General features: G+C 46.6%; 1 protein-coding gene across 2 annotated transcripts in view; it reads right to left on the bottom strand.

Annotated features, from left to right (window-relative positions):
• Nucleotides 1-14,220, bottom strand: part of WIPF3 (WAS/WASL interacting protein family member 3) — a 72,242-nt gene that overhangs the window by 45,826 nt on the left and 12,196 nt on the right. For both annotated transcript variants that reach the window (XM_036761121.1, XM_036761122.1), the window contains exon 2: nt 541-686. In XM_036761121.1, the coding sequence (XP_036617016.1) occupies nt 541-630 (90 nt within the window). In that variant the 5' untranslated portion in view covers nt 631-686. The remainder of the gene's footprint in view (nt 1-540; nt 687-14,220) is intronic.

Below are 14,220 nucleotides of genomic sequence, written 5' to 3'. Positions count from 1 at the left end.
AGAGAGTTCAGGGTTTCATGGGCAGGAGTGCAGTCAAGTCCATTTCATTAAGAGGCCCCTATTTCTCTTCTCTGACAGCCGGCAATAGCTGGGGGCTGAAGCCTCAATGTGAGGGAGACTTCAGCCAGACCCATAGATGACCCAAACAAAAGAAGCATTTTTTTGCAGCATCACTCACGTGTCCTGCTCAGACCTTACAAGGGAAAGAGAGAACAGAAAGGACAAGCTGGGCAGGCTGATTCCGAATGAGGCTGAGTCCATTAGGGAGTCCACTTTAGGGAGCTGGTTTCCCACAGCAAGGACTGGAGGGGAGATTACTCAGGGAGGCAGTGGAGAGACAGCAGAGGGGGCCTGAGGAATAACAGGGTTGGCTGGCACAAGCAGCCCTGCTGAAGGCTTTTAAACCTGACCTTGACACCCACGGAGCTGGCTGGCTACCTGAAGGGAGCTGCCCAAAGCAGGTGAAATGCTGGGAAGTGCTTAGCCAGATCCAAGGATGCTTTCACTGTCTAAGGAGGCAAGATGGAAACCAAGCCTTACCGGAGATGCCAAAGGCGGAGGGGGTGGGGGCGCCCCGGTGGGGGGAGGTGGTGGGGGCAAAGGCGGCGGTGGGGGCGGTGGCACTGGCATATGTCACGGCTTGGATGTCCCCTTGCTTGAATAATTCTAGAAGATCGTCCTCAGTTCTGAAAGACAGAAAAACGGAAATGTAGTTCATGAGTGTTTAAGTGTGTAAGTGGAGAAAGAAGGGGGCAGAGGAGAAGACACCTAACCTTTGAAGCATCTTAGAGGAAATGTCCATCCTAGGAGGACCAGCCCTGACAAGGCCAGCTAGGCCCTTCATCGGCTTGGCCACAAACTGATGGATTTTTTAGCCGTAGAGAGCTGCAAAGACCAAGTAGAAGGGCTACAATCCAGGTGGGTGATGAAGCACAAAACAAAACCACAAAAAAACATGAGATGCCAGAAGCACAGGCAAGTGAGGGCTTGGTTCTATGGACGTAAATTTTCCAGACAACAATCATGACAATAATAAAAATAGATATCTGTATTTCCATATGCCGTCTATACGGCAAGACTACATTTGTATAAGAATAATAACAGCACCTAGCTCCTGGGATTTCGGGGAGGATCTGGGCTTTGTAGATCTCAAAGCCTTTATAGATTTTGTTATTATTATTATGTCTTAAACCTAGAAAAGTGCTTTATCTGCATTATTTTATTTAATCTTCACAATTGCCCAGGAAATGAGGCTTACAAATATTATTATTCTAATATAACAAATGGGAGAACAGGAAAATGGTGAGCTCCTGATTACGCAGCTGGTAAGTGTCTGAGGCGGGATGCAAATCCAGGTCTTTCCAATTCCAAAGCCAGTGCTCTAGCTTGTAGGCAGTGTGGTCCAGTGGGAAGAGCCCTGACCTTGGAGTTGGAAGAGCTGCTTCAAAGCCTCGTTTTGTTCGCGACCAAAATTAAAAAGAGACCACTCCTGAAAACTCCCTCTTCTCTCCTCATCTCGGATCATTCAGAACTCTTTCCCCACATCACTTCCTTCACAACTGTCTCACTTGGCCTTTCTCCTTGCCAAGGCAAACCCTTCTACATGTACCCTGATTCCATTTCACCTTCATTTGCAGTGGAATGCCCTTCTATCATCCACGGCTCTCACACTAATCTTTAATCACCTCCTACCTCCTGACTCTTCCTACTGCTTAGAAATGCACTCATGTCTCTCCTTCAGCCGAAAAAAGAAATACCCTTGTCTGAACCAGCCATTCCTGCTAGCTACCATCCTATGGTACTCCTCCCCTTCTTGACTAAATTCCTGGCGAATGCTGAGCACACTGGGTATGTCTATGTCCTCTCCTGTCTCACTTGACTGTAAAACCACTGTGATCTGGCTTCCCACCTTTCTGACTCCTTTCTCTGTCTAGACTGCCCTCTCTCCTTGTCTCTGCCTCTTAGAATCCTCCACGGCCCAGCCCAGACGCCGTCTCCTACAGGAAGCCTTTTCTGGGTCTCCCCTCCTCCAGAGAGTACTTTGTATAGATCTTATATCAATATATTTGTGGTAGATCGTATTGCTCTGGAGAATCTAAGCAGCTTGAGAGCAGCAACTGTCTTGTCCTGTCCTTTGGATCTCCAGCACATAACATGGTGCCTTGCACATAAAGGGTGTTTAATAAATGCTGAACGAATGAATGAATGAATCAGCAAGTGAGTTAAAGAGACATGGATTCTTAATTCCCTTTGGTCACTCCGAGACCATGACAAGGGATATGTTTTGGGTCCTCTGTCTGGACTATGCCATTATATTTAGAACATATTATGAGTGCTTTGAGCTCTTTGGGATGAAAGGATAATTTGACATAGCATTCCACCACAGAGTACACCCCCAACATGGTTGCTCTATAAAACTGCTGAATCCACGGTCTCCAAATGTAGTTGGGTACATAATGACAGTGCTACTGCCTATTCCTCAGAGATGCGCCAAAGGAGCTCAGAAAGAATGAGGAATCCACAGGCTGGATGCCCCAGAGGGCAGACAGAGAGGCCCAGCCCCTTGTCTGGTGTTGGACATGCCTCTCCCACTTGCACAAAGGTCCCCAAATCACAGAACCTGAGAGGCCATAGAGTCTAAGTTAGCTCTAAACAGAAATGCCCTCGAAGAGCGGACATCATGCCTTGGCTTAAATACCTCCCTTGAGAAAGAAAGCACCGCCTCCCAAGGGGAGCCATTCTCCTTGGACAGCTTCAGATGTTAGCAGGAAGATTTCTGGACATCAGATTTGTGCCCAGTGGTCTCCAGTCTGCTTTCTGCAGCCTAGAAGAATACATCAAATCATACTTCAATATGTATGGAATCCCTTCAAATATTCTAAAACCACCGTATTCTCTTAATTTCTTTCTTCTGCAGGTGAAATGCGTCCAGTTCATTCGGCTGATCTTTGTGTAGCATAATTTCAAAGCTCTTTACTCACCTGGTCTCTTTTCTCAGGACAGTTACCACTTTATCAATGTTCTTCCTCAAAAACGGCCGCCGGTATTGAACATAAGAAACTCTGACGGGGCAGAGCACACAGGACTGCCAGTGCCCCAACCTGGATACTATGCCTCTCTGAAAGCAGCCTATGACTGCATGGTTTTCTTGGCTGCCTTAGCACGCTGTCCATTCATCTTGAGCTTGTGGTCAACCCAGATGGTCAGATCTTTTCCCAACAATCTATCCTTCATAACCATGAAGCAATATAGTGGAATGGAAAATGCTAGGCCACACGAAACACTGCACTCACACTGTGAGAGATGAGAAAACATGCCAGATACATCCTATGCCCCTAGAAAAGCTTCTAATCAAATCGGGGAAATAAGAAAGGTGTGCAAAGCACCTGGAGTACAGGAATGAGTATGGAAAGGGTTAATGCAAATCTTTTCCATTTCTTTTTCTTGGCCCCCTTCCTTCCTCTCTGCCTTGATGACACTGAGCTAGGCTTGGGACTTCTGGCTTGCTGACTTGCTGACATCCCACCCAAGTCTTTTTCACATTCATTGTTCAAGGCTCTTTTTATATACAGATGTTGCTTGATTGCTTTTTATATAAAGTCCTTTGGGGGCAGATCCAGCAATTAAGCAATCCTATGGAGAAGCATTTATTCAAATCTGACAGATCTGAATGGGGAGCACCGGAGAGACACAGGCTGTACCCATTAGCTCTCGGTGGCTTCTCGCCCACAGTATTAAAATGGGAATTTTCTGGAAATGTGTTTAAAAATTTCGGGAAAAAAGTCCATAATGTAGAGAAAGGGAAGGTTTGTAAAAGCTTCCATTTCTCTCTCGACTTAGGAAGTTCTTTGACATTTGCAGGATTCATGACCTTGTAAGCCTGGGTCCTTTGACCACTGATACGGATTGATCTTTTGTAGACTGTCTTCCTGAATTACTCTAGGGGAGAAAAATGCCAGCTGGTGGTGGATGGTCTGGTAAGGAGCCTCTAGGCCTGGAGCTCTTAAGCAGGGGTCTGTGAACTTGGATTTTGTAAAAATTCTGATAACTATTTCAGTATATTTGGTTTCCTTTGTAATCCTATGTATTTTATTTAATATACTTAACATTACTTTGAGACAGAGAGTCTGTACCCAACTGCCAAAGGGCTCCGTGACACCCAGGTTAAGAACCCCTATTGTAAGTGATGGACAAGGCTGATGGCTTGGATCAAAAAGACATGAGACAGGTTCTCTTGAAGCCTGTCCAGGTTGGGAGGTTGGGCCAATGTTTGCATGCCTCTGGTAACATTTTCTAGAACCCAGGGTCCCCCTACCCCCGCCATGGCACCATGAGGTCAGTGGCACAATTGCTCAGTGTTTAGCATAAATAAACCTTCTGAAATAGCTTAGAAAAATAAAATCCTAGGACCATTCACTCCTTACTCATCTTTGCATATACTTCCTGGAGGTAGCATGGGACAGTGGAAAGCATACTGGATATGAAGTCAGAGGACCTGGGTTCAAATGCTTTCCCTCTCAGGAACTTACAAGCTATGCTACCTCAGGTAAGTCACTTAACTTCTGTAGGCCCCTGTTTCTTCATGTGAAAAATGAGGAGATTGGAGTGGATGGCCTCTGTGGTCTCTTCTAGCCCTGATGCTACAATCCCATGAAGCTTCTCTTGATACCCCCAATTACTATTGGAACTAGGTGGCCGTAGGGCGGATGGACTCAGGAAGACGTGAGTTCAGATTGCACCTCAAGTCCTGGGTCTACGTCACTTAACCTCTCAGCCTCAGTTTCCTCTTCCATAAAACAGGGATAAGAAGAGCACTTCTATACGCGATGGCGTTGCCGTGAGGATAACCTTTGTAAAGGGTTTTTGCCAACCTTCAAATTCCATATAAATGTGAGCTATTACTACTGTTTTTGCTGGCCTTCTTTCTTTATTCGCATGCTGTTTGCTCTCAGGGGGCTGCAAGGTTCCTAAAGGCAGGGGCTGCCTCACTCCTAGCTTGGTGTCTCCAAAGCCTCGGACCTAACGGGTTTGTGGAACGAATGAAGGAATCACGCCAGAGGTTGGGCGCGAGGAGGGACCTGACACGTGACCAAACAATCCCACTGATGCTCCTGAGATCATCAGGACTGACGATGAACATACTGATGAACCTGAGATCCAGAGGGGCCGAGGGACTTGCCTGAGGTCATCCGAGTACCAAGTGTCAGCTTCGGATTTGAACTCAGGCCTCCAAATTCAACGCTCTTTCTACCACACCCCACAAGCACTAGAGAGAAAAAGCAGCCCGATCACAGATGTCCCGAACCGGCCCTAGACCTTTCATTTTACATTTTCATTGGCTAATTCCTTTATAGATTAAGTATTGATTGTACTCCTCCGCGGGGGAGGCGGAGAGAAAGAATAACTAATGACGATAGCTTATGTTTAAGTATCTAAGGTTTGCAGGGCGCTTAATTGGCGTGATGATGTTTGATCCTGGCCACGACTCTAGGAGGGAAGCGCTGCTACCATTATTCCCATTTTACAGAAGAGGAAACTGAGGCTGAGAGAGCAGGGGGAAGCAAGGGTCTAAGGCAGGATTTGAATTCGGGTTCTTCCAGCACTAAAATACACGGCCAAAAGATAAGACCTGAATAACCCTGTCCAGCGGGAACTTAAAATCTGGCCGGGGCACACAGTAGGGTTAACACATTTAAACCTCCCTGCAGATTTTTGGGACACCCTGCGCAACACAAGGAAGAATGCGTCAAGGAGGAAGAGTTCTGGTAATAAACACGGGCTTGCATTTATTCTTCGGGGTTTACCATGATGTGATCTGACTGTCATGGGAAAGGCTGAGGCCAGCGCAGCGAGAAAGTCCGTCCGTCGGGGTCGTCTGCAATCTGCACCAGTGGAGGAGACAGCACCTCCGGGAGGTCACAGATCCATGGAAGTAACGACATATTTCGGTTTTACACCCCAATCAGTCAACAGGCATTGATTAAGTGCCTACTGTGTGCCTCGCACTGTGCTAGGTGCTGGAGACAGAAAGGCAAAAACGCAGTCCTTGCTTTCAATGAAGCACATTCTAACGGGGGAGACCACACGCGAACTATGTAGGAACCAGATGGTGTCAGGGTGTCCCAAAAGTCTTCGTGGTGTTTTAAGCTTAAGCATATTTCAAAATGCAAACAATAACACGAAAGAAACCACGTTCTTCCTCCCACTGCATAGATCTTATCTTTTTTTCCTTGTATCACTGGAATTTTAAATGGCAGTGCCCATACTCCCCTTGTCTGCTTCCTCTTCCAAATTCACTCCTGCTCTCTTCTATTTAAAAAAAAAAAAAAAGATTGACACTTTTTTTTATTGTTCTTGTTTTACTGAAAAGGAAATTGAGGCAAAATCAGAAACGTTAAGTGGTTGGCTCCTGTGTGTCTGAAGCAGGACTTAAATCCTGGTCATCCCGACTTCAAATTCAGCTCTAAACCACACTGAGTAATGAGAAGGGGTGGCCAGGGCTGCCCTTAGAGTAAGGCTTCTAACCTGAGGTCTGTTAAATGGGTGTGTGGGTGTAGTTCAATATGAGTGGTTTCCCTTGTAATCATCTGTATTTTATTTTATTCATTTAAAAACATTCTGCTGAGAAGAAGTCCATGAGGCTTGACCAGACTGACGGCCAGAGGCATCCAAAGAACCTGTTCCGGACTGAGTAGATTCTCGTACACTGCAGCCTTTAAGCGAAGGATCCTGGGGTCACAGACTTGGAGTTAGAAGGGGCCTTACAGGCCATCTTGTCCAAGCCATTCATTTTAGAGAAGAGGAAACTGAGGACTCAGGAAGTTAAGTGACTTGCCCAAGGTCACCCAGGTAAGGTACTAGAGCCAAAATTTAGACCCAGAACCTCCGACTCCAAAGCCAGCATGCACCCCACTGCCTCTCCTTACAAGGTGGATGACCATTCTGGGAGGTGTTGAAGAGGGGTGCATTGGACCATCCGGCCTCTAACGTCCAGAGGGGTCTCTGCCACCTCTAAGCTAGGATTCTGAGCAAAAAGAATGGAAAGGAAAGTTGAGGCTGGATCATGGAACCTCAGAAAATGCAAATCCTCATTGGAACTGTCTTATTCTCTGCACGGAATGTTCAGGTACTGGCTAAGGAAAGCAGCTGGGGCTCCCCTTTACTCTGGGTGGGCTCAGCTGGGTGGGAGAGCGTCAGCTTTGGGAAAAGACTCGGACAGTCCATCGATCCCAGCAGGAGCCCAGAGCCAGAGTTGGGAGGGGCCTGAGAGGCAAGTGACCAGGCCAACCCCTTTAAGACAGACAGCATTATACTGACAGCTTTTGTTTTTACGTCATTGACATTTTCCAAGGCATCTCTCCTCCTCCAAGAGATCATATTTGTAAAGTGCCTGGCATACAGTAGATGCTTAGTAAATGCTTGTTCCCTTCCCTCTCCCAGAGAGTTATCCCTTAGACCAAAGAAAAGCTTAGCAAAATTAAACAACACGCTGAAAAACTCCAACATCATATGTACAAGCTCCTCTCTTCTTACTGATGAAAAAACTGAAGTCATAGAAATGTTCTAGGACACACAAGGAGTAGTGCTGGGGTTTGGACTCAGGTCCTAGAACTCCACCTTCCACTCTCTATTACCACCTTTAGGAGTTAAAAAAAATTATATATGTCTGAATACATACACAGATATGTACACATGCATGTATATACAGAGAGTCTGAGGAAGCAGTGCGTATGCACCTAAATTTGTATACATATACATGTACATACAGATAGGTAGAGAGAGAGAGAGAGAATGAGTCTGGGGAAGCAGTGAGTATACGCCTATATTTGTATACACACATATATGTGTATTTAGGTTTAAGGTTAGAGTCACAGGCATTTGCATGTGCGTATATATACACACATGCATATACATGCCTGCACACACATGTATATTTACACATATACATATATCTATGAAAGACTACTGAGTAAGAGGCCAGAATGGCTAGAGAATGGGACTTGGGGTTCAGAAGAAATGCGCTCTCTCTGCCCACAGGTAGTAGGAGGCTGTCTCTGCCAGGGGCACTGGGGGTAGGTGTTGGATTTAGAGATGCTTTCAGTCAATGGTCACTGTCTCTGCCAGAGGCCCCCTGCCCTCACGCAGCAATTTCTCCTTCCACCAGCCCCACTCAGAGACAGATGGAAGACCCCATATGGGCTAATGGTGCCCTCCATGGATGATGGCACACAAAAGCCCTTCCAGGTGAGGAATGCAGACCTGCCACTGATGCCAAGCTGGCAATGAGCCCACCCAGCCACCATTTCCCCTCCACACAATCTGTCCATAACCCGTAGGGAGCCAGACAGGGAGTGGACCCAAGTGTGTGTTGAAATACCAATATGTTAATGAAGGAAGGTCCCCTAGGTCCCGCCTAGGCTTGGGGAGCTATTTCAGAGGCAAGCCAGTCACTAAATCCAAACGGAAAGCCTTCATCAGTTAGTGGGCACTAAACAGGCTTTGCAAATACCAGCAAACAGGCTCTCTCTTGCCCCTGATAGATCTCATCTTTGGCAGGCTCTAAGAACAGGTATGAATGAGAATGGGGAGATGGAGTTCCCTACACAGTCATCCCCCATTCAGAGTGTAAAGATGCCAGGCCCTAGCTCTCAAACCTGGGGGAAAACCCAAGAATCTGCAGCCTCACAGATGATGACTGGGGCACTGCCATCCAATCCCTGAGGACTACAAGCTGCCTTGCACATCTCTATTCATAATAGTGACGCGTCTCCTGCATGGATCAGCCTTTAATTCATCAAAAGATACCCTGAAAATTGTCTCGTGTAAAGTCCAACAGCCCATGCAAGTGCATAGTGGAAATAAAAAAGGGCTTTCAAAACAAATGCCAGGAAGGTTTTGGAAGCTTCAAGTTATAGGTCAAACTAATGACTCAGAAAACAGGGATCTGTGCTCCTGTTTCCCTTATGCTTCCGAAATGCCAGGTCCCTGCTCTTGACCATCAGGTGTCAATAATCAATATTGGATAAGCACCACCCTGGGCAGAGGACCTACTGCATACACAGCACTGACTTTGAACCTGCACAATTAACACACTTTAAAAAAGAATCTTACTTTCTACCCAGCCCTTCCATTTAAATCTCTTTGGAAAGAACCAAAGCATAGATGCTACAATTTTGTTCCATTTGATTCAATTCCGGCAATATTTATTAAGAACCTACTATGTGCAAAGTCTCTACCTCTCCAGACTTATTTCATGATAATCCTCTTCACATTAATCTGGCCTATTTGCTGTTCTCTAAATTGAGCATCATCTCCCACCTCTATTCCTTTGCACAGGCTGTGCCCCATGCCTGGAATGCACTCCTCCTCACCTCCACTTTGGTCCTCAGTTTCCTTCAAGGCTCAATTCACTCCTGGGCTCAATGGTTGGTGATATTCTTTCCTTGATTTTTCTTGTACTGACTTACGTCAAATTTTTCATCCCAGGAAAACTTAGGCCCTTTGAGGGCAGATGGGGGTTTTCATTTTTGTAAGGCTCTGGATCTAGATTCAAGAAAAATTCCCATCTTAGTTCGTATCCCATCTTAGTTACGTAAAGCTGCATAACCCTGGATAAGCAGTCATTCAGTTTCATTTCCTATAAAATGAGGGGGCTGTACTAGATGGCCTCTCTGTTCTCAGTCTATGATTCCATGAGCCCCCAGCACCTGGGAAATAGGTCTTAGACTGAGTAGATGCTTAATCAATAAGCCCGTTGAACTGAATGGAATGTACTTGGCATTTGACAACGAATGGACCCCAAAGGGCCCTGCAAACCTCCAAGAGCCCTATCAGCTCCGGCTGTCTGGAGCTGTATCCAAAGACGCTGCCCTGCTGAGGGGTAGATGATGTCTTGCCGCCAAGGCGATTCGAGGACCAAGAGATGGTGTCTGAGGCCTCTCCATCTCCGAGGGTCAGGGATGCCGTGAATTCCTGCTGACTTCTCTCATCTGGGCCAAGTCAAGGCAGGTAGCTCCTGGAGCAAGATCAACTTTCTGCCCTCTCCCACCCCTACCCCCAGTCTCCTAAGTCAATTATACCCTCGAAAGGATTAGAAGAGTCCTCTTACTGTGGATTCAAGAACCTATAGATGCCCGAACCACGGTCTAATGCAATGACTGCTAAGTTACACCTCCACCCCAGCAACCTGGTAGATTTCCTTTTACAGGACCATGAAAGAAATACAAACTCACTGTCAATCCTGTTTGCAATGTTTGGGTATCGCTTGGTGGATATAAGAGAAGAGAGATTTATGCTCTAAATAAAGTCCGTCCAGCATAGATGATTCAGGGTGTACATGGGGAAGTGAGGCTCACAAAAGTGAAATGAGAACTTCTCCTTTTTTTGGCCCTCAAGATATATCCATTTAATAAAAAGAGCATATCATTTTAGTCATATTTCTACAGCTGGGCCTCTTACACAATGCCAATGTTCCAGGAAAGTTTGATGTGAATCCAATTAGTGTAAATAAAATTACATGCTAAGTCCATGGTGGGGAGGTTCCTGAAGAGGCTCATCACCATAGGGGAAACACAGGCTGGCCCAAGCTGCCTAACCTTTCCAATGAGATCCTCTTTGGTACCAGAACAGAAGCCTCAGTCCTCAGGGGCCTGGAGAAGGACCAAACAGTGAGAGGTTTCACACTGGCCGGAACACCACCCCTTAAATCCCATCCTTATCTGAAAGCCCAGGAATTCTGGAGCTGCCTCTGGGCGTGGGATCCACTCTCTCTGCTCACCAGCATTTCTCTTTCTCTAGGACTCGGCTCCCCCTTTCTTCCTGCCTAATCTCCTGATCTCAGGCTCAGTTTTCCTCCAGACTCCGGATGCCAGGCTTCCTGTGCCTGGCGGATTCCAGCCTCTTCACCCACTCTATTTACATGTGGATACTATCTCTCATTTCCTGCCTGTACTTAGAGCTTCAACCACCTGTGACTGTATCTGTGTGCTAACTCCCACCTCTGGCAAAGGCTGCCACACCTCCAGGGCTTCCAAGAAGCCCTTTGAGACCTGATGCCGCCCACTTTAGGACCGAACTACAGCTGACCTGGGAGGCCATCTAGTTCAGCCCAGGCCTGGAGTAATTTGCTCAAAGTCACACAGATATCTCAAGCAGAATTCAAACCAAGGGTCTCTTTCCACTGTAGGGCTTTGAATAATAGAACAAATAGAGTCGGTTTTAAAAGCTTGAATCACAGACTGTTAGGAATGGAGCGGAGGCAGCGTGATACCCGTGGAAGGGTTTAGATCCTCTGTCTGACACTGCGTGCCTCTGTGGCTTTGAGCCTGTTTCCTGAACTATAAAATGAGGGGGCTGGATCGGATCGTTTCTGAGGTCTCACCCTGTGTGTCCAAGCCCAGCGACGCATAGACCGCAGTCTGCCATCTTGAGCCTGGCCCAGCTAAGCACCAGAGACGGGGCAGCAGAAGCTTACAAAGCTACCCTGGGGCTGCGATCTGCACCAACAGCAAGGAAAATGCAGAAGTTATTTACCAACGCGTCCTGTAACTGCATGAGCACCTTACCCTGGCATTTGTCTTTTCCCTTTGTCTTCCCGTCATCCGTTAAATGATGGTCATTGAAACGTGTCATCTGCTTTTTCCTGATCACTAACGCATATTTGGAAAGCTCCAATCTCTATATCCGGCCAGAGAGTCATAGATGATTAATGTGTCAGAAGAGTTAGAGTGGACTTTAGAGATGCATTAATAATAACATTTATGTGGCACTTAAAGCTTTAAAAAGGAATTTGCCCATATTATCTTATCTGCGTCCCAGAACAACTCTATAAAGTAGGGGCTATTATCATCCCCACTTCATAGATGAGGAAACTGAGGCACAAAGCAGTGTCTTTCCCAGGGTCACCCAGCTAATAAATATCCGAGGCAGAATTTGAACTCAGGTCACCTTGACTCCAACTCTAGCACTCTATACGTTAAGCCATCTAGTCCAAATCCTTCTAGGGCAGCTAGGGGTCAAAGTGGATAGAATACCTGGCCTGAAGTCAGGAAAACCTGAGTTCAAATCTGGCCTCAGAAACTTGCCAGTTGTATGACCCTGGGCAAGTCACTAAACCGTGTCTGCCTCAGTTTCCTCATCTGTAAAATAAGCCAGAAAAGGAAACGGCAAACCACTCCAGTCCTTCTGCCAAGGACACCCCAAATGGGCTCACGAAGAGCCCGATGTGACTGAAAAACAACTAAATAAACAACAAAATCCTTCTACTCCCAGGTTTAGGAAGAGAACCGGGTCTCCTGACATCAGTCCGGAAATCTGTCCACTACAGACACTGCTTCACGATGCCAGTTTGCCCAGGTCCCTCAGAGACCCTGGATGTTTGCAGACCACTGAGCCTTTGTGCCTGCACACATCCCCACCTGGGGCCCCAATGGATGCCTAAGGAAGGATGCCATGAGGGACCACTCGTCCAATGCCATTTTGAGGGGCTGGAGCGATTGCGTGGGAAGGGCCTGTGCCGGGGGTGGATAGATGCAAGTCCCAGAACGACAGCATCTTGGCTCTGGAAAGGACCTTGGAAACCTTCTGGTCAGGCTCCCTCATTTTTACAGATAAGGAAAGTAAGGGCTGCAGAAGTAAGAATGATTTGTCAGAGGTCCCCCAGCCAGCTGACGACAGCCCAGGCCTCCAGACTCCCACCACACCCACTCTGCCTCCTCCAAGGCCCTGGAGATTCAGAGACGCTCTCAAGACTCCCAGAATGCCCTGTTCTCGTGATTAGAAAGGAAGCAGAAACATTCAACTAGAAACAAAGAAAAAAATCTCACCTAAGATTACAAACATGACCAGATAAATCTGGGTAAGGAAAGATAAGAACAGCCCAGGATGATAACAATGAGATTAATAAAACGGACATGAATTTTAAGTTTACAAAGTGATTTCTGCACATTCTGCTGTCATTCGCCGCTCCCTACAACCCTGAGAAGCAGAAACTGTTGGGCATTATTACTCCCATTTTATGGATGAGGAAACTCGGGCTCAGGGAAGTCAACCAGCCTGTTAACAAGCATTTATTATATTCCAAGCACCGAGGATACAAAGAAAGTCCCAAACCGCTCTTGCCTCCAAAGAAAACACATCCCAACGGGCGCCAGTTAGTCAATCAGAGGCAGGATTTGAACCCAGGTTTCTTTTTCAATCCAGGGCTCTTTCTACTCAGTGACACTACCTGTCCCATTATATTCTCTCTCAGTGAGATAGGCGGATGGTCTCCTCACCCAAGCATCACAGCTCTGACTGAAGAGATGAAGCCAGCTGGGGAGACAAGCAATCTGGGAGAAGCTTCCCTCTGGTGTTTTTACCACTGTGTCTCCACCCATAAAACAGGAACAGAGTCCACTCGGTGGTTCACGAATGCAGGAGGAAGCTTCAGAAACGTCTACATTGGATAGAACCTGCACATTTCCGATTCCAGGCATTAGGGAATCTCCATGTACCAAATGCCCAGGCTCCAGAATAGCCCTCGGGTTATTGGAAAGAAGCATTTCCAGATTCCATTTACACCAGAAGGATGAAACAATTTGCCTTGTCTTTCCAAAGAGCTTATCTATAATTACATATGCATATGTTGTCCTACCCCCCCATGGGATTTCTTCTTTTTGTCATCATATCTCCAGCATTACAGTCCCTGGCACACAGTAGGTGCTTAATAAATGCTTACTGACTCAGTTCAGACGATCTTTCTAAAGGGCAGGTCTTCCAAAAAACGTTTCAAACTTGTTTCAAATGAATTCAATTAGGCAAGTATTTGTTAAGCTAAGGATTAGATGATTGTGCATATTTATTAAGCAAATGATTAGATGATTCTGCAGTGTAGAGGTTGGCACACTGGTCCCGTTCACCAGTTCCTCTGACACATAGTTACGGCAGTATTTGAAATTTTGAGATGCAACGCGAGGTGGACAGAAGACTGGATTTGGAGTCAGGAATACCTGGGCTTGAGTCTCAGCTCAGACACATAGGAGTTGTGAGACCCTGAGCTGTCTATGCTCAGTTACCTTATCTGCCGAGTGAGCAGGACTCGATGGCCTCTGACGTCCATTTCAGCTTGACATCTGGACTCCTATGACGCCATGATGAGAAGTGTGCCTGCCAAGAGGCTGCATGGTTTAAGAGTGGATAGGGATTTTTTGCTCCAGGGGCAGGAAGACCCAGGTTCAAGTC

The sequence above is a fragment of the Trichosurus vulpecula genome, chromosome 5, assembly GCF_011100635.1.
Source record: "Trichosurus vulpecula isolate mTriVul1 chromosome 5, mTriVul1.pri, whole genome shotgun sequence".
Lineage (NCBI taxonomy): Eukaryota > Metazoa > Chordata > Mammalia > Diprotodontia > Phalangeridae > Trichosurus > Trichosurus vulpecula.
The sequence above is the reverse complement of the archived record's forward strand: the minus strand, read 5'-3'. Positions and strand labels throughout refer to the sequence as shown.